At 40.8% G+C, this 25,583-nt stretch overlaps 2 protein-coding genes and 1 long non-coding RNA gene across 11 annotated transcripts in view; all 3 read left to right on the top strand.

Moving 5' to 3' along the window:
• Positions 1-4,020: 4,020 nt before the first annotated feature.
• LOC115203212 (uncharacterized) lies at positions 4,021-5,806 on the top strand. The gene is made up of 2 exons (XR_003880127.1): positions 4,021-5,325; positions 5,446-5,806. It is a non-coding gene; the product is annotated as an uncharacterized LOC115203212 (long non-coding RNA).
• A 6,806-nt stretch (positions 5,807-12,612) lies between these two features.
• On the top strand, positions 12,613-21,209 carry LOC115203213 (transcription factor PU.1). Of its 2 annotated transcripts, none has more exons than XM_029767665.1 (5): positions 12,613-14,114; positions 14,719-14,809; positions 15,655-15,842; positions 18,891-19,050; positions 19,211-21,209. In XM_029767665.1, exons 1-5 carry the CDS (start codon positions 14,067-14,069, stop codon positions 19,531-19,533), a joined length of 810 nt encoding a protein of 269 aa, XP_029623525.1. In that variant the 5' UTR covers positions 12,613-14,066; the 3' UTR covers positions 19,534-21,209. The 2 variants fall into 2 exon arrangements, with proteins under 2 accessions (XP_029623525.1, XP_029623526.1); XM_029767666.1 differs by lacking the exon at positions 12,613-14,114 and adding an exon at positions 14,157-14,175.
• A 2,812-nt stretch (positions 21,210-24,021) lies between these two features.
• LOC115203214 (myosin-binding protein C, cardiac-type) overlaps positions 24,022-25,583 on the top strand; it is a 50,809-nt gene continuing 49,247 nt past the window's right edge. For 6 of the 8 annotated variants that reach the window (XM_029767672.1, XM_029767667.1, XM_029767668.1 and 3 more), the window contains exon 1: positions 24,022-24,172. In XM_029767672.1, coding sequence (XP_029623532.1) covers positions 24,148-24,172 — 25 coding nt within the window. In that variant the 5' untranslated portion in view covers positions 24,022-24,147. The remainder of the gene's footprint in view (positions 24,173-25,583) is intronic. The other 2 variants (XM_029767674.1, XM_029767675.1) reach the window with 1 other exon arrangement.

A 25,583-nucleotide genomic window follows, 5' to 3' on the forward strand; every position in this document is an offset into this window, starting at 1 on the left:
TTCCAGTGGAGCCACGTCACCGGAAGTGTATTTTTATTCCTGACAGGAGGGATGACAAAATGTAGTTTAGGCACTTACGTTTGCGATGGCGGTTTCTGGGGTCTATTCATTATGGAAAATGTTTACCGTTTAAGAACCAAACGGGACAAAACGGGGAAAGACCTACCTGGATTTGTCCAATATAAACTCGTTTGCGGTATCCGTTTAGAGTGAACGGTTGCTGTTGCCAAACGTTTTGCAACAGAATCGGTGTAATGATTACACCCCAGGTTTGACATTTTCCTGCAGTGATGTAGGTTTATGTCCTGTAATAATGCTTCTGTTTCATGTGAATGTTTGTATCAGTCATATATCTTAAATACAGTTGTGGAAAGAGTACTTCAATGACATTTCACTATAGTAGAAGTAAAATTAATGACTTGAAAAAAAAAAAAGTATAAGTACTCAGTGACAGTAACGAGAGTATATTTGTAATTAGTTACTTTACACCTCTGCCTTAAATAGTAGCCTATAAGGTCACCTCAAAATAAAATCGAAAGATATTTTGTATTTATTTATGTTATTTATTTGTTAAAGCTTTATTTAACTAGGCATGGCAGTTAAGAACAAATTCTTATTTGCAATGACGGCCTACCCGGCCTACGACGTTGGGCCAATTGTGCGCGCCCTATGGGACTCCCAATCACGGCTGGATGTGATACAGCCTGGATTCGAACCAGGGACTGTAGTGACACCACTTGCACTGAGATGCAGTGTCTTAGACCGCAGCACTACTCTTTTATTGTATTATATGGTGAAAATGAAATGTCATTAAACATTTTATTTTTTAAATGACGCAGACAATTGTTTTTAGGGGGTAGATAATTCCACCAGGGCAATAACATGTTAATGTTGATGAAGAAATCATAGTGAATATGATTATACATCCATATTGTGCTTTCAAAATAGGAGAGCTTATTTAAATGCAGCCAAATGGGACAGAAACTGTGCCTTCAGGGTAAAAAGGCACCCTCTGTGCCAAAAAGTTTTCAAGGCTTGTGTTGTTGTATTCACACTGTACCAGTGACCTGGAAGGTGATGGATGGTGAAGTAAATATTGGGGACTCATCCGTTATGATTCATGATGCAGTTAACGCCATGATCTATGGAATACAAAATGACTCCTGACAAATATGTCAGGCGGCCTACACTGTATCATCATGCCTTTGTAGTTCGACCACCAGATGGTGCATTTGACAGTTACAGTACAGAAGTTTCTAGATATGGCACTCAGTAATCTCGTCCACCGGACGGCTCTCTCTCTCTTGAGCCTGGGAATGAGGTTGGATTCCAATAAATACATAGATTCAGACGATTTCCTCTGTAATGATTACTCTTCCATAAGATTATTTGTGAGATCCATACTGATTGACACGCCAATGGAAGTGTGTGTGCGTGCGTGTGTATGTGCGCACACACGTTTGTGTGTGATTCTGCGCCTCTCTTTGACCATTAGGGGCTGCTGTGAACCTGACTCTGGTCACGCCAGAGAAAGCCGTCAAACTAACTGCCAATGACTTCTTTAGACAGCACCTGTCCAAGGATGGGTGGGTAGTGCTCTGAGACCTCTTTCAAATACCTACCTGAGTGTGTGTTTAGAATAAAACATTGTATCAAGAAAAAGTATGACATTACTCTATAACACTGTTTCTACTCTTTTATTCTATATTTTTTAAATGATGCAGACATATTTTTTAAGGGGGTAGATCAGCTTTAATATTGCAGATAGATTGTGGCTTCCATCAATGTAATTGTCTGTATCATTTCCAATTCCCCATATTTTGGGGGTAAATATACTGTATATTAAAAAATCTTGCATGTCTTAATTTATTTCCAAAATTAACAAATCATATGCATAATAATGTAGGCAGTTCATATGAAAGATTGTTACCTATAACCAGGATTGTTACCTATAACCAGGATTGGCATTACAAAAATGTCATTTTCGGCAAGTAATTATTATTTTGGCAAACAATTATTGTGATTCATCCTGTATTGTTCCTAACATCATTACACCATAGCAACAGACGTGGGACACACAGACACAGACACAAACACACACACACACACAGACACACACACACACACACACACACACACACACACACACACACACACACACACACACACACAAAACTCTCCTCCCTTCCCCCCCAAAAAACATCCCAGAGCCCAATTTAAGAGAGACTTGATATGCGAATGCATATACAGTTGAAGTCGGAAGTTTACATTCACTTAGGTTAGTGTCACTAAAACTCGTTTTTCAACCGCTCCACAAATTTCTTGTTGACAAACTATAGTTTTGGAAAGCCGGTTAGGACATCTACTTTGTGCATGACACAAGTCATTTTTCCAACAATTGTTTACAGACAGATTATTTCACTTATAATTCACTGTATCACAATTCCAGTGGGTCAAAAGTTTACGTACACTAAGTTGACTGTTCCTTTAAATAGCTTGGAAAATTCCAGAAAATGATGTCATGACTTTAGAAGCTTCTGATAGGCTAATTGACATCATTTGAATCAATTGGAGGTGTACCTGTGGATGTATTTCAAGGCCTACCTTCAAACTCATTGCCTCTTTGCTTGACATCATGGGGAAATCAAAAGAAATCAGCCAAGACCTCAGAAAAAAAATTGAAGACCTCCACAAGTCTGGTTCATCCTTGGGAGCAATTTCCAAATGCCTGAAGGTACCACGTTAATCTGTACAAACAGTAGTACGCAAGTATAAACACCATGGGACCACGCAGCCGTCATACCGCTCAGGAAGGAGACGCGTTCTGTCTCCTAGAGATGAATGTACTTTGGTGCAAAAAGTGCAAATCAATCCCAGAACAACAGCAAAGGACCTTGTGAAGATTCTGGAGGAAACAGGTACAAAAGTATCTATATCCACAGTAAAACGAGTCCTATATCGACATAACCTGAAAGGCCGCTCAGCAAGGAAGAAGCCACTGCTCCAAAACCGCCATAAAAAACCCAGACTACGGTTTGCAACTGCACATGGGGACAAAGATTGTACTTTTTGGAGAAATGTCCTCTGGTCTGATGAAACAAAAATAGAACTGTTTGGCCATAATGACCATGGTTATGTTTGGAGGAAAAAGGGGGAGGCTTGCAAGCTGAAGAACACCATCCCAACCGTGAAGCACAGGAGTGGCAGCATCATGTTGCGGGGGTGCTTTGCTGCTGGAGGGACTGGTGCACTTCACAAAATAGATGGCATCATGAGGGAGGAAGATTATGTGGATATATTGAAGCAACATCTCAAGACATCAATCAGGAAGTTAAAGCTTGGTTGCAAATGGGTCTTCCAAATGGACAATGACTCCAAGCATACTTCCAAAGTTGTGGCAAAATGGCTTAAGGACAACAAAGTCAAGGTATTGGAGTGGCCATCACAAAGCCTTGACCTCAATCCTATAGAAAAATTGTAGGCAGAACTGAAAAAGCATGTGCGAGCAAGGAGGCCTACAAACCTGACTCAGTTACACCAGCTCTGTCAGGAGGAATGGGCCAAAATTCACCCAACTTATTGTGGGCAGCTTGTGGAAGGCTACCTAAAACGTTTGACCCAAGTTAAACAATTTAAAGGCAATGCTACCAAATACTAATTGAGTGTATGTAAACTTCCGACCCACTGAGAATGTGATGCAAGAAATAAATGCAGAAATAAATCATTCTCTCTACTATTATTCTGACATTTCACATTCTTAAAATAAAGTGGTGATCCTAACTGACCTAAGACAGGGAATTTGTACTAGGATTAAATGTCAGGAATTGTGAAAAATGTAGTTTAAATGTATTTGGCTAATATTATATTATGTATATTATGCTCAGCCATCCGGGGGCTTTGGCTTTATTGGACCAACCCTGCCAGGCAGGCTCAGACTCTTGAGGGGGCAGTGCTGCTTTAGTGGGTCACTGACCACCTTTATTTTTCTGTCTTGGCTGCATATAGGCTGCTTGCAGTACGCCTATAAAACAGATAAGGATTTCTCCTTAGTGTGTGGGTCGCTCAGGTGGGTATCTAGGGTACAGGGTTGGGGACCGCTCCATCATGATCAGGCAATATTTATAATCTATTTTAAAATGTATATCCCATATTTGCACAAAATTGAAAGCTCTCTCTGTCACAACTCCTGCTTGCAGACCCATATGAGCTCTGGCATTTCCAACTTTTCCAAACACAAAAACACACACCCCACCTTCCACCACAATACATCCGTACATACCCACATACTGTGCCTTCTATGTCCTCTGTTTGCTGTGTTTTTATCCCTACCATCTTGAAAAACATTTTTTTACTATTTTGTGCAACACAATGGACACACAAGGGCCTTGAAAACACATGCAGATTGTTTGTGAGAGGTTAAGAAAACAGAAAACATAAATAATGTTCGCACTATGAGTCATCCCTGCCTGACTTGAGCAATGCATATAGAAAGAGGAACTTATGGCTGATGGGACAAGGGTCCATGAAGCAGAGTTTGATGGAAAACATAGTGTGTGCACACGTGCGTGCATGTGTGCGTGCTTGTCAATCGGCCATGTGATTTATCTTTGTCTTCTATCCAAGCCTTGTCTAATGGTTGGATCTTGTAAAGCTGAGTGCATTGGGGAAAATGAGGAATTGGGAATAAGAAGTGAGAAATCTGGATGTCCCCTTGCACGCCGGTCAGGGGCGGCTCCATGTCATTGTGAAAGAGATGATGGCCAACGAAACTGCTGGTGACAGTCAGGCAGTAAAACAGGGTCAGGGTCCTCTCTGCGGCCTGTCTATCCAGGCCATGCCCTCAAAACCATAATTTTCTTGACAGTTGCTCTCTTTTTCGAGAATATTTTTTTTGGATCTGATATTCTGATTATCCTCCGACATATGCATACAACCAGTTCTTTATTATCTTGGTAGACAGTAGACAAAACAAATAACTACTACTTACATTTGGATAACCCACGCCCGTAGCAGTGTGTGTCCACTCCGTTCTATTATAAACAACTCTCTGATATACATCCAAATCAATAAGGGCCCGTGGTGTGCAGTTCATCATATGGTAATCTAATGGAGTCTATGGCATACTACTGGATTGCACCTGCTGTATAAGGCCTGGAAGGAGCAAGTGGCTCCACAGAGGGAGCAGAAATCAGATCACAGACGACAACATCGCCCACTACCTCTAATCAAGCTTTGCTTTGTGGCAAGCTGTTTAGTTACCATCTGGTTTAAGGAAGAAGGAGAAGGAGAAGAAGAAGAAAATATTTTGAGTTCCAGCTTAAATTGGTAAAATTAAGGAAGTTTTTAGTTCCCTAGTTAATTCAGTGAGTTATAGAAATCTCAGATTTCTTGCCCTCTGTGGCAATTTGCTTTAACCGACTCAATGAGATTCTCCTGCATTCACAGAGAGCGTACTACTATCCATGCTGCTCCTGGAAGACTTATGAGAGGGACGGTAAGAGTGAGGCTGGCTGGACTGAGAGAGACAAGAGGCGTTTCTTCCCATGAGCATCCTTTCATACAGATTGTAATGTTATGAAATATGTTTTTCTGATGGTTTCAGCTCAGAGATATATCTGTATAGCTAGTGTTGGTATTCTTGCTACTTTTTATTGAATGAAGGAAAAAGTTTATGTAATGACAGAGGCAATTTGGCCTTTGTAGATCACTGGGTTACAGTTGTTTGCATTATATCCTTATCCATTATTTGATTTGATAGTCTTGGATAATAAGTTTGTTGAAAAATAAATGCTAATTTTCCCTTGTTGATCGTTAGTAGTATATTTTATCTTTGACTGAGAGTCAATGGGTTACATCAAGAGTAAAAATGTACCTTTAAAAGTTATCTTTAGCTAACATCTAGGCAGTAGACCTATGGTCATCACTGGCAGCTAATACTTTGTGTCCACATTTGTCTTAATTTTGTTTCTTCTAAATGTAATTACTTGGTTTAGAATATGTTGTTATCACATCAAAACTAATAACAGTACTCTTTAAATAATAACTAGAATGAAGTATGTTTGGTAACACTATTTGGATAGTCCATCTGTAGATGCTCTACAGACACTATCAGTAACATTTCAACTAACTATCTACTAACCTTAGCTCTAAGCCTAACCATTATCCTAACCCTTATTCTGAACCTAACCCTAACCATGACCTTAGCAAGCAGTTGCTTATCAACATAGTGAGTTGGAAAATTCAGACTATCCAAATAAAGTGTGAGCAAATGTTTTACTGGGCTATAACATGTTTCCAACTATTCAAGCTAAATTACTTGAGTTGTTCAAGAGAGTTTGTCAGAGGATGATTACGTAAATTATGTCAAAACCAGCACAGTGTGGACATTGATCTGGAGAAATCTTGGTCAAACAGAATAGATAGACGGAGTGCAACATTTCCTGTTGCGACGGTCTATGTATCCTGTTTTCCACAGTCAGTGGTCATGCATGTCATCCCCTTGTGAGAGGGTCTGTGGGTATGTTCTCGTGACCCGAAAGTGTGAGGCCACAGAGGTCTGGTAGAGGCTCTCTGTCTGTCCGAATTAAACTGACAGATTATGACATATGAGTAATCAAAGGTATCAGTTAAAGCCAGATATAGTCCTGACTAGAAATGTAGGCCTACATTGTGATTATTTTGCAATCCTTAAGAATACTTTTGCCACTATTATACAGTTGAAGTCAGAAGATTACATACACCTTAGCCAAATACATTTAAACTCAGTTTTTCATCATTCCTGACATTTAATCCTAGTAAAAATTCCCCTGTTTTAGGTAGTAGGATCAAATCAAAGTTTATTTATCACGCCCGCCAAACAGGTGTAGACCTTACAGTGAAATGCTTACTTACAGGCTCTAACCAATAGTGCAAAAAAGGTTTTAGGTGAACAATTGGTAGGTAAAGAAATAAACAGTAAAAAGACAGGCTATATACAGTAGCGAGGCTATAAAAGTAGCGAGGCTACATACAGACACCGGTTAGTCTGGCTGATTGAGGTAGTATGTACATGTGGATATGGTTAAAGTGACTATGCATATATGATGAACAGAGAGTAGCAGTAGCGTTAAAGAGGGGTTGGCAGGTGGGACACAATGCAGATAGCCCGGTTAGCCAATGTGTGGGAGCACTGGTTGGTCGGCCAGTTGAGGTAGTATGTACATGAAAGTATAGTTAAAGTGACTATGCATATAAGATAAACAGAGAGTAGCAGCAGCGTAAAAAGAGGGGTTGGCGGGGGCACACAATGCAGATAGTCCGGGTATTTGATTACCTGTTCAGGAGTCTTATGGCTTGGGGGGAAAAAACTGTTGAGAAGCCTTTTTATCGTAGACTTGGCAGTAGTAAAGAGAACACTCTATGACTGGGATGGCTGGGGTCTTTGACAATTTTTAGGGCCTTCCTTTGACACCGCCTGGTGTAGAGGTCCTGAATGGCAAGCAGCTTAGCCCCAGTGATGTACTGGGCCGTACACACTACCCTCTGTAGTGCCTTGCGGTCAGAGGCCGAGCAATTGCCGTACCAGGCAGTGATGCAACCAGTCAGGATGCTCTCGATGTTGCAGCTGTAGTACCTTTTGAGGATCTCAGGACCCATGCCAAATCTTTTTAGTTTCCTGAGGGGGAATAGGCTTTGTCGTGCCCTCTTCACTACTGTCTTGGTGTGTTTGGACCATTCTAGTTTGTTGTTGATGTGGACACCAAGGAACTTGAAGCTCCCAACCTGCTCCACTACAGCCCCATCGATGAGAATGGGGGCGTGCTCGGTCCTCATTTTCCTGTAGTCCACAATCATCTCCTTAGTCTTGGTTACGTTGAGGGATAGGTTGTTATTCTGGCACCACCCGGACAGGTCTCTGACCTCGACCCTCTAGGCTGTCTCGTTGTTGTCGGTGATTAGGCCTACCACTGTTGTGTCGTCTGCAAACTTAATGATGGTGTTGGAGTCGTGCCTGGCCATGCAGTCGTGGGTGAACAGGGAGTACAGGAGGGGACTGAGCACGCACCCCTGGGGAGCTCCAGTGTTGAGGATCAGCGTGGCAGATGTGTTGCTACCTACCCTCACCACCTGGGGGCGGCCCGTCAGGAAATCCAGGATCCAGTTGCAGAGAGAGGTGTTTAGTCCCAGGATCCTTAGCTTAGTGATGAGCTTGGAGGGTACTATGGTGTTGAACGCTGAGCTGTAGTCAATGAATAGCATTCTCACATAAGTGTTCCTTTTGTCCAGGTGGGAAAGGGCAGAGTGGAGTGCAATAGAGATTGCATCATCTGTGGATCTGTTTGGACGGTATGCAAATTGGAGTGGGTCTAGGGTTTCTGGGATAATGGTGTTGATGTGGGCCATTACCAACCTTTCAAAGCACTTCATGGCTACGGACGTGAGTGCTACAGGTCTGTAGTCATTTAGGCAGGTTGCCTTTGTGTTCTTGGGCACAGGGACTATGGTGGTCTGCTTGAAACATGTTGGTATTATAGACTCAATCAGGATCATGTTGAAAATGTCAGTGAATCACCACTTTATTTTAAGAATGTGAAATGTCAGAATAATAGTAGAGAGAATGATTTATTTCTGCTTTTATTTCTTGCATCACATTCCCAGCAGGTCAGAAGTTTACATACACTCAATTAGTATTTGGTAGCATTGCCTTTAAATTGTTTAACTTTGGTCAAACATTTCGGGTAGCCTTCCACAAGCTTCCCACAATAAGTTGGGTGAATTTTGGCCCATTCCTCCTGACAGAGCTGATGTAACTGAGTCAGGTTTGTAGGCCTCCTTGCTCGCACAGGCTTTTTCAGTTCTGCCTACAAATGTTCTATAGGATTGAGGTCAGGGCTTTGTGATGGCCACTCCAATACCATTGCTTTGTTGTCCTTGAGCCATTTTGCCACAACTTTGGAAGTATGCTTGGGGTCATTGTCCATTTGGAAGACCCATTTGCGACCAAGCTTTAAATTCCTGACTGATGGCTTGAGATGTTGCTTCAATATATCCACATAATCTTCCTCCCTCATGATTCCATCTATTTTGTGAAGTGCACCAGTCCCTCCTGCAGCAAAGCACCCCTTCAACATGATGCAGAGCACCCCTTCAACCCCCGTGCTTCACGGTTGGGATGGTGTTCTTCAGCTTGCAAGCCTCCCCCTTTTTCCTCCAAACATAACCATGGTCATTATGGCCAAACAGTTCTATTTTTGTTTCCTCAGACCAGAGGACATTTCTCCAAAAAGTACAATCTTTGTCCCGATGTGCAGTTGCAAACCGTAGTCCGGCTTTTTTATGGCGGTTTTGGAGCAGTGGCTTCTTCCTTGCTGAGCGGCCTTTCAGGTTTTGTCGATATAGGACTCGTTTCACTGTGGATGTAGATACTTTTGTACATGTTTTCTCCAGCATCTTCACAAGGTCCCTTGCTGTTGTTCTGGGATTGATTTGCACTTTTCACACCAAAGTACGTTAATCTCTAGGAGACAGAACGCATCTTCTTCCTGAGCGGTTTGACGGCTGCGTGGTCCCATGTTGTTTAAACTTGCGTACTATTGTTTGTACAGATGAACGTGGTACCTAACTAGAAGCACAAGCATTTCCCTACACTTGCATTAACACCTGCTAACCATGAGTTTGTGACAAATACATTTGATTTGATTTCAGGCGTTTGGAAATTGCTCCCAAGGATGAACCAGACTTGCGGAGGTCTTACATTTTTTTCTGAGGTCTTGGCTGATTTCTTTTGATTTTCCCATGATGTCAAGCAAAGAGGCAATGAGTTTGAAGGTAGGCCTTGAAATACATCCACAGGTACACCTCCAATTGACTCAAATTATGTCAGTTAACCTGTCAGAAGCTTCTAAAGCCATGACATAATTTTCTGGGATTTTCCAAGCTGTTTAAAGCCACAGTCAACTTAGTGTATGTAAACTTCTGGCCCACTGGAATTGTGATACAGTGAATTATAAGTGAAATAATCTGTCTAAACAATTATTGTAAAAATGACTTGTGTCATGCACAAAGTAGATGTCCTAACCGACTTGCCAAAACTATAGTTTGTTAACAAGAAATATGTGGAGTGGTTGAAAAACGAGTTTTAATGACTCCAACCAAAGTGTATGTAAACTTCCGACTTCAACCGAAGCCTGTAAAAAATAAAAAATAAACTCAAATTAGTTTAGACCAGGGATGGGCAACTTTGATGGGGATGGGGGCCACAGAAAATCTAAACTCTGTCTGCGTACCCACATCCATACCCACACATGCAGTCAGTTGCAAAAGACTCTAGGCTTTTGGGGGCCCAAAGCAAAAACATTTTCGGTGGGGGGGTGCCACCGTGCAAGCAAAACATTTTGCAGCAGAGAGAAAAAAATGTAAGCTGCAATATGTAACTTTTCATGCAATTCTACTAATTTTGCCATTGGGTGGAGATAAATGTTTGCAGTTTTTAACATGATATTTGAGTAAGAGTGACAAACAAAATCAATGGGGGCTCCCCAGTTGGTAATTGGACCATGATTACTAGAAGTTTAGATACAGTAGCTGGCTGCTAGACTAACTTAACAATCCAAAACATATTTAGCTGACGGGCTAAATGACTGACTGTCAGTGACTGACATAACAATAGAAAAACTGCTGATGCAAAACCAAATTTCGAAATTGCACCTTGTGTATTCTACTATTCTAACTCAAAACAGTAAGTTGAGACCCTGACTGAGTCCCCCTCCAGTGTATTTTCTGTATTGCTAAATGAGTACTAATGTCACACTGCAGCCCTGAGAACACAGGGTATTAAAGACAGAAGTAAGAGGTGTCAATGTAACTGCTTGCTTATAAAGATGCTTTAGCCATCAGAGATATGCATCTTGTGAACATAACTGCATTCAGACATCTTAAGTTGTTGAGTACTCAGTCACTCGCTTTCGTAGCCTAAAACCAAAGCGTCCATGGGTGCAAGTGATACAGTTAACACAACAGCATCCGTGTGCCTGTAGCAAAGTTGCACGCTGAACTTCTGGGCTGGTTTCCCAGACCTAGTCTTATTTTATTGCATATTTTATGAAGTATTGCCATTAATTAAGTATTTATATTCCAGTAAAAGACTTTATCTGTGTACAGGCTCTTTGTCCACAAGTAATTGGTGGATACCAAACACAGTAGACATTTTATTTACTGTGTTTTACCAAAGAAAGAAGCTGGTCTGATCTGTCAGGGACTGATAAGATAAGATACGCTACGTATTGTGTTTCCTTACTGTATGAAAAGGCCCAACCTGATCAGACAAGACAATCACTGAAATACCCCTATAGATTTATATTTTAAGTTTTGTGGCCTAGATCATACTGAAGTTTAGACACACAAATGGAGGCATTCACAGCAACCCCCCCCCTCCCCATAAGGAACTGAATCTAAAAGAGAATTTCCCAGTTCCTCTTTTACATAGTGTGTGTGTGTGTGTGTGTGTGTGTGTGTGTGTGTGTGTGTGTGTGTGTGTGTGTGTGTGTGTGTGTGTGTGTGTGTGTGTGTGTGTGTGTGTGTGTGTGTGTGTGTGTGTGTGTGTGTGTGTGTGTGTGTGTGTGTGATGATGATGATGGTCAAGACTGAAGTTGACTAACAGTAGAAATGTAAAACCAAATTATAGGCCTGATTCTGTTTGAATGTTATCTGCCTATTTCCTGTAACTTTTTACATTGTGAGAAACACACATTTTATGTATTGAGCCATTCATTCAAACACAGAATTGAAAGTGTGTTCTTGTCTTTCCCAAAATTGGATGAGCACAATGATGCCTGTTTAGGTTTCATCTTATTCTTAGCTGTCAAAGGCCTAGTAATCTGAAGCCGTATGTAGTATGTAGTAGACCTGTATGTGGATGTACTCTGTAAAGCAAGATACAGGGGAACAGAAATTACACTATATCATACTCATCAAACTAACTATAGTGCTGTCCATGAGGCTGAGGGACCGACCTCTTACTGAGATGTCCACCGATCTCCACCTAATAGTTTTAAATAGATCTGGGAAACCTGAATGATTTCTGACAAAGCAGCATATTTTTGTTAGAGAAAAAAATATATATTCAAAAAGAGAGTCGTTGTGTGCTCTGAAAATAGCCGTGGTGAAAATAGCGTGCTGGGCTTGCTGTAACGTACGTAGTGTATTAATACTAAATGTCATCAGTTTTGCTCAGACAGCTGTGATTAACATGGGGGCCATGGACAGGCTGTGTGGTTTCAGCAGACCCACAAGTGGTAGAAGGATGCAGGGGACTCAAATTATAACCCCAGACCATGCAAGCAAGGCAAACTGAAAAGCCACGTAAACCAAAATCCAACAAAGTCCACCAACATCAAATGCACAGGCCTACCAAATTAAGATTGTTATACCGCAACCAGTAAGTCAAACAGATTGTATGCCTTTGTTAATGTTGATTATTAAACAAAGAACACACTGTATTTGGTGCTACGTAGCACATCAAAACATTACCAGATAAGGTTATAACAATTCACTGAAAATTCACATAGTCTTTGATAGGAGAGGAAAAACAATAGAATACATGGACATCCATAATAGAGCAAATCTGACTACAGGGTTTCTGGTTGTGTGTTATATTAAGTTTTGAACAACCAAGGGAATATAATAATCATTCCGAAGTTATCCTCAGTGCGATTTGGATCTTACTATCTACAGTATTTCAAGTACCTGGTCATTATCAGACGGATGCACTCTTCCGCTGTCCAAACCTACACAAGCCTGTCAGTGGAGGCGTGTCCTCACTTCTCTTCAAGTTAAAACAGAGATGTTGTGTCAGGGAGAGATAGACAGACAGGGCTGGTTTCCCAGACACTGCCTTGTCCTGGATAAAAAAGCATTCTCATACTGTGTCCTGTAAACCAGACCATATTGTCAGGAGAGGGGGTCATCTGAGTCTAGTAGCAGAGCTACTCTACACTGTATTCATTGTGAGGAAGAATATTTTGGTGAGAAAAACACATTTGGTCAGAAAATATTATATTTTCAATTTCTCAAGAATCCCCCCACCAACACTACTATTGTCACAGGAGGTGTTTTATCTCCTCTCCCTTAATCTCCACAGCTGTTGCAGGATTGCAAAAAGGAAGTGGCATGATTTTATCTGTCCAGCTAATCTACACACAGATAAAACAGTTGTTTGGATAGAAATGCAACAGAATTCATTGATGTATGTGAGTCATTATTTCATTGATATGGCTAGAACTCAAGCTACTGGTTTGTTTTTTAATTGACATATTTACACGACTAAGTTTATTTGAAGGGATAGCATAGTATAGGGAATAATGGGTACAAGTGCCGAACCTTGCTGAACACCAAATCCAATGTACACACTGATACTGGTATGAGAAGTAGGAATTAAACCAGTTTAAAATGTGAAATGACAATGTTATCTGGCATTGAAACATGGTAAACATGTTTAATATTATATTTGTAATATTCATCTAGATTTCCATAGTGTATGCAAGGTGTATGAATATGGATACCTGCACTTTAGCCATACAAAAAAAACCATTTAATTTGGTTGGCAAAATTTGGTCACAATGAGATGCAAAGACGCTACCCACTGACAGATGATGCTATGCTAAAAGACTTGACATTTCAGGCCTTGAAATGATTGGCTGGTTTGGGAGGCGACGCAATTGAGCCTTAATAAATGTGAGATGTTAGAATCTCCCCCTGACAAATCACCAATGACCAGGAACCACCACCAGACACACAGATGTGTACACCCACAAAGATATACAGAAGTCAAAATATCAGGTTCCCTTTTCATTTTCAGTCATTGAGTAGGGCTAATTTATTTATTTTTCTTAGACAAAATTTGAGTCCCAGAGAGTAGCTTGGCTTACAAGTGGATAAAGTTGTGTAGGCAGAGGGAGACATTTTGGGTTTCGTTTGGTGAGAGGAAATTTGGTAAACGTTGTGCAATGGTGCGGGAAAAGTTTTGAAAGAGTGTGAGAAATAATTGCAAGCTAAGTGCCTGAAGTAGGTCGGTTCAAGAAGAAGCCTTCATGTTGCATCCGTACAGAATGGAGGGGTACCTCATCTCACCTGGTCCTGTAAGTACACAATGAGTCAAACAATTTGTGTTAATTCAGTTACAGGCCCAAGTATATACAGGTATGTGGTTATTTGTTGAGTTTATGTACTTGTTTATATACCACAGGATACACTTATACAGAAAATGCATCTCAAGCATTGTAAGCTCACTGAATTCAAGTTTGAATTTCATATTAACGTTACATTTTTCAAATTATGATAATTAATTAAAATATGGTAATAGATTACTGTAACGTCATTAATGTTCAAACTCTTAAACTGGTACACAATGTTGGTACTTTTGTGGTCTACATACTGTCAAAAGAACAATATTTCTAACATAATAGTTTATACAACTAACAATATGTTTTGTTTCACAAAAATCTATTTTGTAAGGTTATGACCAACCATGAAAAAAAACCCAGCAAAAGTATTATTGTAAATGTCAATGAAGTTTAAAAAGCTCAAAATGTTGTTCAACAATGTCATTATCAACAAACATTATCAAGGGAAGAAAGCAATTTGTATATAGATGTTGAGTATCAGTCCCTTGGAAACAATAGTAAAACTTTATGTGAAGTTTTGTTATGATTTCAGTTGAGGATATTATTTTTGTTTTGACAGCCATCAGAAGACATGTACGAACCCGACATCTATAGACAACAGATGTCAGAATATTCATATCCGTATGTCATCGATGCAGAGAGTCAAGGAGGTGAGCTTTAAAACACTACAACATTTTTCCTAGTATTACTACCTCTTGTATTATCTATTGATAATCTTGATAACTATGATACAATGATATACTTTTGAAATTAATTTCCCTTTCTCTGATGAACTTACCATCACATAATTGGAGATGAAGTAAACAATCTGAATATCACTTATACGGAAGTGAATAGTGCCGGCCCAGCTAGATATGTGTTTGACCAGGCCTGAGGAAATCACACACAGTAGCAATATTAAAGACAATACTGTACACAAAAGGTATCAAGACACTGCAGCTGGAGCCAACCATGTTGCCCCCATGGAGTACAGGAAACAGATGCCATTTCTGTCAGGCGCTCAACCTACAGTCGTAGAACAACTTTCCCCCCTGGGGTTTATTGAAATGGAGAGATTCAGTTGTATTTTCTCCTGTAATCAACTGATCCTACTGCCAAGAATAAACTGGTATTTACTAGTACGAGCTGTAGAATTATATAGGCTTTGCTCCATTTAACGAACTAAATTATTACAAAATAATAATGGCAAGTCTCTGGTGCAGTGTCAGGACCGAACACAACAGATCACTAAAACATGTGTACATGCGGAACGTTTTAACACATTTGTGACATTTGGGCTAAAAAGAAAGAAAAAGACAACTGCCAAAGCAAAGAGGTGTGAACAGGAAACTGCCTAAAATATTTTGCTGAACACTTTTTAAACAAATAGCATACATTGTGTATTTGGAATCTGTAGTCAAATAGGTGTTCTCTATTCTATGCCATCTGAACATTGCCATTTAGTATACACCTACCTCTTACTCTATGAACAACTAAAATGTTTCTCTCTGTTCAGATCACTGGGACTATCACACCACTCATCATGCTCATCCTCTGGACTTTGACAACCTGCCAGAGGGCCACTTCACTGAGCTCCAGAGTGTCCAGCAACTACATCTACCCAGTATGGCTCGTTACAGCGATGTTGACACTCTCTCTCTGGACCCTGGCCTTGGGGGACACAACCATGCCCTACCCCCACCGGTGAGCCCACCCCCCTGACCCCTCTTTTCCTCTATCACAGACAGAGCGTTGGAGTTGGTCATTCTTTTCAAGCAGATGTAGTGTACATGACTAATAGAGAATGTTCTGAATGTTCAGGACTAAAGCAAGTAGCAGAATTGATTTACATGTCCCCTCTAGTGCAATAGCAATGCTTCAGAAAGGTTTAATAACAGGTAAACATAAAATCAACCATCTGGCTTCAGATAAAGATATGACTATGAAAAGTGTATCTGAGCTACTGTTTGTTACTGGTGAGCTGTGTTGCGTGGAGGATGTAGGGTGCGCCTACACACAGATGGTTTGACATTGTGGCCTTTTCCTAACTGGGGCCTGCTGGTGTTGCTACAGAACTATAATCTGCCAACTCACTAACGGCTGATGAACAAATAATATTTTTTTTAAACAGAAGTGGCCTCCCCAACATTATGTCACACACACACACACACACACACACACACACACACACACACACACACACACACACACACACACACACACACACACACACACACACAAATCATTGTCAGTCTTCTTAGTGTAAAATCTTACATTGTAAATATTACACTTTAAACAGAGAGCATTAATGAATGAGCGTCGATGAGAATATCCTTAAAGATGCCTTTTCTATTTGTGAATGGAACTGACATACTGCCTCAGAGTAGAAACAGTGGGTTTTTAGAACTGTGTGCTGAATGTTTGGACAGGATTTTAAACGGCCAAACATTCAAACTGCTATAACAGCAACCACACATCACACCTCATGCAGCGGGGCAGTGCCCTATAATCTTTGCCACCGCTGGGCTAACTTGAGATGATTATATCGTCAAGAACAGGTCAAGGTTAACAGATCTTGACCTGATCTTAAAAACATGGCGAAGGTTTGAACTGAGAATCATGTAAATAAAACTTTGAGTTACAAGTTGTTATTATGGGTAGTCAGACAATACCTCTAAAAAAATAAAATAAAAAAATAAAAAGATACAACTGGTCTCCTAACTTGAAACATAGTCAAATGTAGCAAGCTAGCAGCGACATGCTAAAATAATCAGAGCAAGCTAGTTAGCTAAGCATTTAGCAACCTCTTAGCTACTCATGTTGAATTAAAAAATATAACTACTATAACTAATTAGGTGTCAAATATACAAGTAAGTCAGGTAACATTTGCTTTACTGAAATGTTAAGTTGAATAAGCTATATGACAAAAAACAACAGGGATGGATAGTTATGCTGCTCCAGGGGCATCAATATAAAATGCTAAGCTAAACAGAACTAGTAGGCTAGCAGATAGCTATCTTTTACTAATGTTGAGTCAAAGAACAGTGCTTGCTAGCTAGCTAGGTCTCAAATAAATGTTAGTTTGGGTGAAGATAACCATAGGAGTTAGAAAAGGGCAATTCCACGACTCTAAAATGTATGCCAAACAAAACTGATTTATTTTAAAGTTTAACAAACCATACAGTGCACAAGGACTCTATGCACAAGGGCTACATTTAACAAATTACACAGAAAATGTAACAAAAACACTGGTCTGGAAGAAGAAAAAAAAAAACTGGAAGAACTGTACAGATTCAAAGTTTGGTAACAGAATTTCTGTAAAATCTCCCTCAGTTTTTGTGTGTCCACGTTTTCCAAAAACTCAGAATTAAGAATTCAGAATTAGGATTCAACAATGTCTGCAGAAAGAATGGGGTGTCAGCTATGGTCTTTACTTCAACATTGTTGTAATTTTTAGGATGCAAAATGGTTGAAAAATGTATATCTGCCTTAATTCCTCCTATGAACTTCACATGTTGTTGCTCATGGGTCCTTTTACATGGAAATGACCCATGGCTGTCCTTAGGGCACCAAAGTGATCTTAACCCAAATTAACATTACTGCCCCCGGGGAAGAATTTAAACAGTGCATTCCAGTCTGCTTAAAGTCTGCTCTTAATGCACCAAGTGATCTTGACCCAAACTAACATTTCTGCCCCCACGGTAGCATAAACAGTCTGTTCCATTTTTGTTGTTGTTGATATCGCTTATTCAACTAAACTTTTAATAAAACAAATATTAACTGACCTACTGGCAGATTTGAGACCTAACTTGCTAGCTATTTTTTATTTTATAATTCAACATTAGTAGGAGGTAGGTCTCTGCTCAGCTAAGCTACATTTAGCTTAGCATTTTACTTTTCTTCCCCCAAAAGTTTATATAGCTTATTCAACTAAATATTTTGATAAAGTAAATGGGAGCCGATTTACAGGTATATTCAAGACCTAGCTAGTTATATTCTATGACTCAACATTCTATTTATAAATTCAACATGAGTAGTTAAGAGGTTGCTAAATGCTTAGCTAGCTTGCTTGCTCTAATTAAATGCTTAGCATAAGGCTGCTAGTTTTCTACATTTTACTCTTTGCTTCAAGTCAGGAGACCAGTTGTATCTTAGAGATACTGTCACATTTATTTGACTACTGTAACACAAACATGATTTTAAAACATTACAACTTGTAACTCAAAGTTATTTACAAGATTCAGAGTTCGAAACCAATCGGATTTGTTCTGCTCCAAACCAATCAGATTCTTTCTGCCCTTAGAACAAAGTTGACTAAACTTCAAGTAAATCTGCATTTAAGCTCTTTTTCTCACACATTATATGTGGGAGAGAATCTCTTTAAGTATTCATTCAACTCTACTGTCACTTGATACATTCAAGGGAGTGGGTATTCACAGGAGACAGGTGATAATGATGGCTGGAATGGAGTGTTTGATACCATTCCATTTATTCTGTTCCAGCCATTACTATGTGCCAGTCCTCCCTATTTAAGGTGCTACCAGCCACCTGTGGTGGGGATAGTTGATTGGGGGAGTAAAAATGGTTGCCGTCATTAATAACACGTGCGCCTCACTGTGTATATAACATGATCAGCATGGTATCTAATTTTTTTAGTTGTAATTTCTCAGTGAATACTGCTCCAAAAATAATGTATTGTAATTGTTTTGTATTATAATGACTACATGGTTATTGTTGTTTGTGGTGTCCAAGGTGCCATATTACCCTCGAGCCATGGGCTTCTTGCACCCCTCTCCTCAGACGATGAGGAGCTCAGACGACGAGGAGCCAGGAGGCCGCAGCCCTCCACTAGAAGTGTCTGATGAGGAGTGTCTGAGGGATCACATCGCCCACGTAACAAGGGGAGAATTGGGTAAGGAATTAATTCATAAATGCATACCTAATATCTCACATGTTTGATTTAGCTTTTGAGGTCACAATAATCCTACTCCATGTAGGTCATAGGTAGGGAACCTCCTCAACTGATTCATTGCATGTTTAACCATTTTGTACTTTTATCAACATTAATATAGGCAACAAGAAGAAGATCCGTCTGTACCAGTTCCTGCTGGATCTGCTGAGGAATGGGGACATGAAGGACAGTATCTGGTGGGTGGACAGGGACAAGGGCACCTTCCAGTTCTCCTCGAAACACAAGGAGGCACTGGCACATCGGTGGGGCGTACAGAAGGGCAACCGCAAGAAAATGACCTACCAGAAGATGGCACGGGCTCTTCGCAACTATGGCAAGACAGGCGAGGTCAAAAAGGTCAAGAAGAAGCTGACTTATCAGTTCAGTGGTGAAGTGCTAGGGGGGAGGTCTCACTTGGAGAGGAGGCCATATTCCCATTTGTAGAGGGAGAAACATAGTGGAAGTCCTGAAGAAGGGTAGAGTGAGAGTGAGAGATAGTTAACTGTATATAGTATGCAAGATGGTTATCAATGTAATAACTATTGTTTGTGTTCAAATCAACAATAACTGTTTTTGCTGCTCTTGTAAAAAGCATTTATGTGAACGTCAAAGCCAATGTCTTAATGGAATCTGACAATTAGCACATTTTGACTCAATGATTGCACACACACATCTGGACCTTTTACATTCCATAGCACGTAGAAACATGGCCGTTTTAAATGATACTGTCAACCATTATCACCAGAATGCTTACAGGAGTGGTAACACAGATGACCACTAGAAGTCCTCAGAGATCTCCTTTCTTAAAGCTGTCTGTATTCACTGACTTCTACGCACTGTTGGACTCACTGATCATTGTGCACATTTGACATCAATTAGACTTGGATGCAATGTAAACAAACAAAAAGACTGCGATAAAGAACTCTTTAGCATTAATGACATTGATTTGATACTCTGAGATGCACTGACTTTGGATAAGCAATTCCTGTAGCAGCACACAAACACAACATATTATACATTAGCTTTTGCTAATCAGAATTGAGTATTCAGCCAAGCCGTGGTATAAAGCTTGTATATTTCTATGATGGTATTACATGTATATTACATACTAACTCAAGTTAGCTCAAGACTTTGGGAAGTAAACCCTTCTGAACTTTGGGAGACTTAACCTGCAACCTTTCCGGACTGTCCCCTTGATCATAACTTCCCTATCACATCCCATTGACTTGTTCCTGAAATGGGGGAGGGTGAAGAGGCTTGTCACCCAGCCCTTATCATCTGCTTGTGTTCGGAGATGAAGCACAGACCCTTGCCTCCTCCGAGCTAGGGTGCAATCTATTCCTAGCCTAGGAATACCAACACAGGGATATTTCTCCCATCCTCTCAATCATAGACCCCTGTTTGACCTGTATGATTGTGTATATGACCATTTGTTTTTCCGTACTCTATGTGCTCTCTGTATAACACATGTTGGCATGTTTGTATGTTGGCATGACTCAGTTATATATCTGCACGTGACGAACTCGAAAGCATTTCTATTTCTCACATGTCATGTGGTTTTAGTCGACTCATCCTCACATTGTTCCAGCACATCACAGACTGGCTTTAGCAAATCCTCTGGGAATCACAGCCATCTACGCAGAACCCCAGTGGCCGAGCCAGATAATATATAGACATGTGGGCAGCCATGGAGACTTTACTGGGCCCACTGGCAGCAGACAAGGCCACCCCGTCCCCCACCATCCACCCCGCCCCCAGCCCAGTTATGTGGCAGCTGAAGCCTGTAGGTGTAAATAATTCTGGGTGCTGACACAGTTCTATGATGGGAGCACAGTCTGCAGTGAAAAGTGACGCAAAGTGAGGTATCCAGGGAGGACACTATCAAGAGACAGATAATAGTTTTAAGTGTATTTTCCCTACAGCACCTCTGGGATAAATAAATTAATAAATACAACTGAAAGGGAGACATAAAGGACAGGGATATAGTTAGAATAATTCAATTGAATAATGCAAAATCATAGAAAGAGTGAGGATTGATTTAAGTGAACCCTCCTGCATTTATTACTGACTGAGCAATAAAACAAGGTTGAAAATAAAAACATATACAGCACCAGTCAAAAGTTTGGACACACCTACTCATTCAAGGGTTTTTCTTTATTTCTGCTACTTTCTACATTGTAGAAACTATGAAATATTGTAGTAACCCCAAAAAAGTTATATTTTATATCAAAATATATTTTAGATTTTAGATTCTTCAAAGTAGCCACCCTTTTCCTAAATGACAGCTTTCAACACTCTTGGCATTCTCTCAGCCAGCTTCACCAGTAATGCTTTTCCAATAGTCTTGAAGGAGTTCCCACATATGCTGAGCAGTTGTTGGCTGCTTTTCCTTCACTCTGCGGTCCAACTCATCCCAAACCATCTCAATTGGGTTGCGGTTGGGTGATTGTGGAGGCCAGGTCATCTTATGCAGCACTCCATCACTCTCCTTCTTGGTCAAATAGCCCTTAAACAGCCTGGTGTGTTCTGGGTCATTGTCCTGTTAAAAATAAATGATAGTCCCACTAAGCACAAACAAGATGGCATGGCGTATTGCTGCAGAATGCTGCGGTAGCCATGCTGGTTAAGTGTACCTTGAATTCTAAATAAATCACTGACAGTGTCACCAGCAAAGCACTCTCACACCATCACACCTCCTCCTCCATGCTTCACTGTGGGAACCACACATGCGGAGATCATCCGTTCACCTACTCTGCGTCTCACAAAGACACAGTGGTTGGAACCAAAAATGTCAAAGGACAGATTTCCACCGGTCTAATGTTTATTGCTCGTATTTCTTGGCCCAAGCAAGTCTCTTCTTCTTATTGGTGTCCTTAAGTAGTGGTTTCTTTGCAGCAATTCGACCATGAAGGCCTGATTCATGCAGTCTTTGCTGAACAGTTGATGTTTAGATGTGTCTGTTACTTGAATTCTGTGAAGCTGTTACGTTCGTTGATGGAAGGATTGGACCAAGGTGCAGCGTGGTATGCGAACATCTTTCTTTATTCAATGAACACCGAAAAAAAACAAATACAAACGTAACGTTCAGTAGGGCTACACAGCACAGTACCAAAAACAAGATCCCACAAACTAAGGTGGGAAAAAGGCTGCCTAAGTATGATCCCCAATAAGAGACAACGATAGACAGCTGCCTCTGATTGGGAACCATACCCGGCAAACAAAGAAATAGAAAAACTAGAATGCCCACCCAAATCAAACCCTGACCTAACCAAATAGAGAAATAAAAAGGCCCTCTCAGGTCAGGGCGTGACAGAAGCATTCATTTGGGCTGCAATCTGAGGTGCGGTTAACTCTAATGAACTTATCCTCTGCAGCAGAGGTAACTCTGGGTCTTCCTTTCTTGTGGCGGTCCTCATGAGAGACAGTTTCATCATAGCGCTTGATGGTTTTTCCGACTGCACTTGAATAAACTTTCAAAGTTCTTGAAATCTTCCGAATTGACTGACCTTCATGTCTTAAAGTAATGATGGACAGTCATTTCTCTTTACATATTTGAGCTGTTCTTGACACAATATGGACTTGGTCTTTTACCAAATAGGGCTATCTTCTGTATACCAACCCTACCTTGTCACAACACAACTGATTGGCTCAATTAAGAAGGAAAGAAATTCCACTATTTAACTTTTAACAAGGCACACCTATTAATTGAAGTACATTCCAGGTGACTACCTCATGAAGCTGGTTGAGAGAATGCCAAGAGTGTGCAAAGCTGTCATCAAGGCAAAGGGTGGCTACTTTGAAAAATCTCATATATATGTTTACTTTTTTGGTTACTACATGATTCCATATGTGTTATTTAATAGTTTTGATGTCTTCACTATTATTCTACAATGTTGAAAATAGTACAAATAAAGACAAATCCTGGAATGATTAGGTGTGTCAAAACTTTTGAATTTTACTGTATTGTTTTTAGGAAGTATAAGGTAGTTTGCAATAATAGCTGGGACACTTGAGAAATCTGGGCACACACAAGGTCAAGGTAAAACACAAAAAGAAAAGTCCTAAAATGATCAGGATGTAGTGTTAAGGATCAGGGTCAGACATGCCTTATTATCCCATAATGCTCCACTAAGGTGTGGTTGCTCAACCGCCTCCACAGTTAACACTCCATAATACTTTACTCCAGTCAGTCTGTTAGTCTGTCATGTCCTCGCTATGTCACCAAGCCGAAGCTTCGGACGGTAGGCCCCTACTAATAAGATGCAAAGCTCCAGTGTGTCAGGCAACAGTATATGATTCACCCAGAACAGGACTTATTTAGAGAGGGTAAAGGTCCCACATATATGTGTATTACTTACTTGGGAAATTAGGTTTTGATGTAAAGTTCACTGCCATTTGGAAAGCTTGAATTACATGAAAAAGTATTGTTACATGACAAACATAAGGAAAGGTATTTTGCTGTTTACAGTGCTGCCTGTTCAGAAAATAAATGTTAAATTAACCAGATGGATGATGGAAAGTTGTGCACACAGCCATGGAAGGATTCCTGGAAGTCCTGGTTCACCAGGGGGAAAGCAATCACATTCCTGCCAACAGATAAAAGGATTACTCTAGCCTCCTGTCTGCTGTTTTCTGAAGCAGCTACTACTTTTTGCAAGGCCAGGCAGCGGCACAAATCTAGAAAGAGCAGGAGACGTTGCTGGACTCAGGTTCTAAATTTAACCCCCCACCTCCCATTCCCTCCCTCCCTCGCTTCGCCTGTCATGCAGCTGCGGTGTCGGGAGAAGGGATGGTTGAAATATGGTTTGCAGGAGGTCAGAGGGGTCTGGGGTTGTGTGAGTGTGGTGTGGAGGGATAGGGAGGGATGAAGTACACGTATATTATCTCATTGCCGGACAGAAAGGGGATTGGGTCTAGACATCGTGACGAAAGAGGGTGGGTTGGTACTGTTGTGAAGAGGGGGTTGCTCAGGAACCCCACTATTAAACGCAAGGGGTGAGCTAGGAAGGATTGTGTAAGTTATTGTTGGTTACTTTCTGGAAGAAACGTTCAATCAGGATGCCAGAGCCGGTCAAAAAAACAGGTAAGTGTGCTTGATCAGATTCCATCTTGTTTTACTGCAGCATCATTGTATCTCCAGCTGCTATCTAAAGACGTCACTGGATTTTTTTTAACCTCCTCTCCCTTTTCCCTCTGTAATAACAAATCCCTCCCAATCTGTGGGACTGGTGGGACTTTTGATCACTGATCATCTCATGTCATAGTTTCTTGTCTTCCCAGTTGCATTTCAGAGAGGTTACGTTTGAAAGTTGTTGCTGTTACAAGGGTGAACTTTATCAATGCCTGCCTCTTTAGCTTCATTTTAGCTATGCATGTCTTCTGTGCAGTTTTGTCTCTCTATTTGATCCATTGAAATTGTAAAGGGAGTGTACAGTGCAAAAGTATTCAGACCCCTTGACTATTTACACGTTTCGTTATGTTACAGACTTATTCTAAAATTGATTAAATACTTTTTCCCCCCTCATCAATCTTCACACAATACCCCATAATTACAAAGCAAAAACAGGTTTTTAGAAGGATTTTCAAATGTATAAAAAAATGTAAACTTCAATATGACATTTACATAAGTATTCAGACCCTTTACTCAGTACTTTGTTGAAGCACCTTTGACAACGATTACAGCCTTCAGTCTTCTTGGGTATGACGCTACAAGTTTGGCACACCTGTATTTGGGGAGTTTCTCCTATTCTTCTCTGCAGATCCTCTCCAGCTCTGTCAGGTTGGATGGGGAGCGTCACTTCACAGCTATTTTGAGGTCGCTCCAGAGATGTTCGATTGGGTTCAAATCCAGGCTCTGGCTGGACCACTCAAGGACATTCAGAGACTTGTTCTGAAGCCACTCCTGCATTTTCTTGGCTGTGTGATTATGGTTGTTTTCCTGTTATAAGCTTAACCTTCAGCCCAGTCGGAGTTCGTGAACGCTCTGGAGCAGGTTTTCATCAAGGATCTCTCTGTACTTTGCTCCGTTCATCTTTCCCTCAATCCTGACTAGTCTCCCAGTCCCTGCTGCTGAAAAACATCCCCACAGCATGATGCTGCCACCACCATGCTTCACCGTAGGGATGGTGCCAGGTTTCCGCCAGACGTGATACTTGGAATTCAGGCCAATGAGTTCCATCTTGGTTTCATCAGACCAGAGAATCTTGTTTCTCACGGTCTTAGAGTCCTTTAGGTGCCTTTTGGAAAACTCCAAACGGGCTGTCATGTGCTTTTTACTGAGGAGTGGCTTCCGTCTGGCCACTCTACCATAAAAGGCCTGATTGGTAGATTGCTGCAGAGATGGTTGTCCTTTTGGAAGGTTCTCCCATCTCCACAGAGGAACTCATGAGCTCTGTCAGAGTGACCATGGGGTCCTTGGTCACCTCCCTGACCAAGGACCTTCTCCCCCAATTGCTCAGTTTGGATGGGCAGCCAGCTCTAGGAAGAGTTTTGGG

This window comes from Salmo trutta, chromosome 12 (assembly GCF_901001165.1).
Source record: "Salmo trutta chromosome 12, fSalTru1.1, whole genome shotgun sequence".
In the NCBI taxonomy this organism is placed as follows: domain Eukaryota; kingdom Metazoa; phylum Chordata; class Actinopteri; order Salmoniformes; family Salmonidae; genus Salmo; species Salmo trutta.

Excerpts from the sequence above, each read along its gene's own strand:
- LOC115203213 (XM_029767665.1), top strand. The coding sequence starts at position 14,067 with ATGTTGCATCCGTACAGAATGGAGGGGTACCTCATCTCACCTGGTCCT. Across the intron at positions 14,115-14,718 it reads ACCTCATCTCACCTGGTCCT|CCATCAGAAGACATGTACGA; the intron begins GTAAGTACACAA and ends TTGTTTTGACAG. Across the intron at positions 14,810-15,654 it reads CGATGCAGAGAGTCAAGGAG|ATCACTGGGACTATCACACC; the intron begins GTGAGCTTTAAA and ends CTCTCTGTTCAG.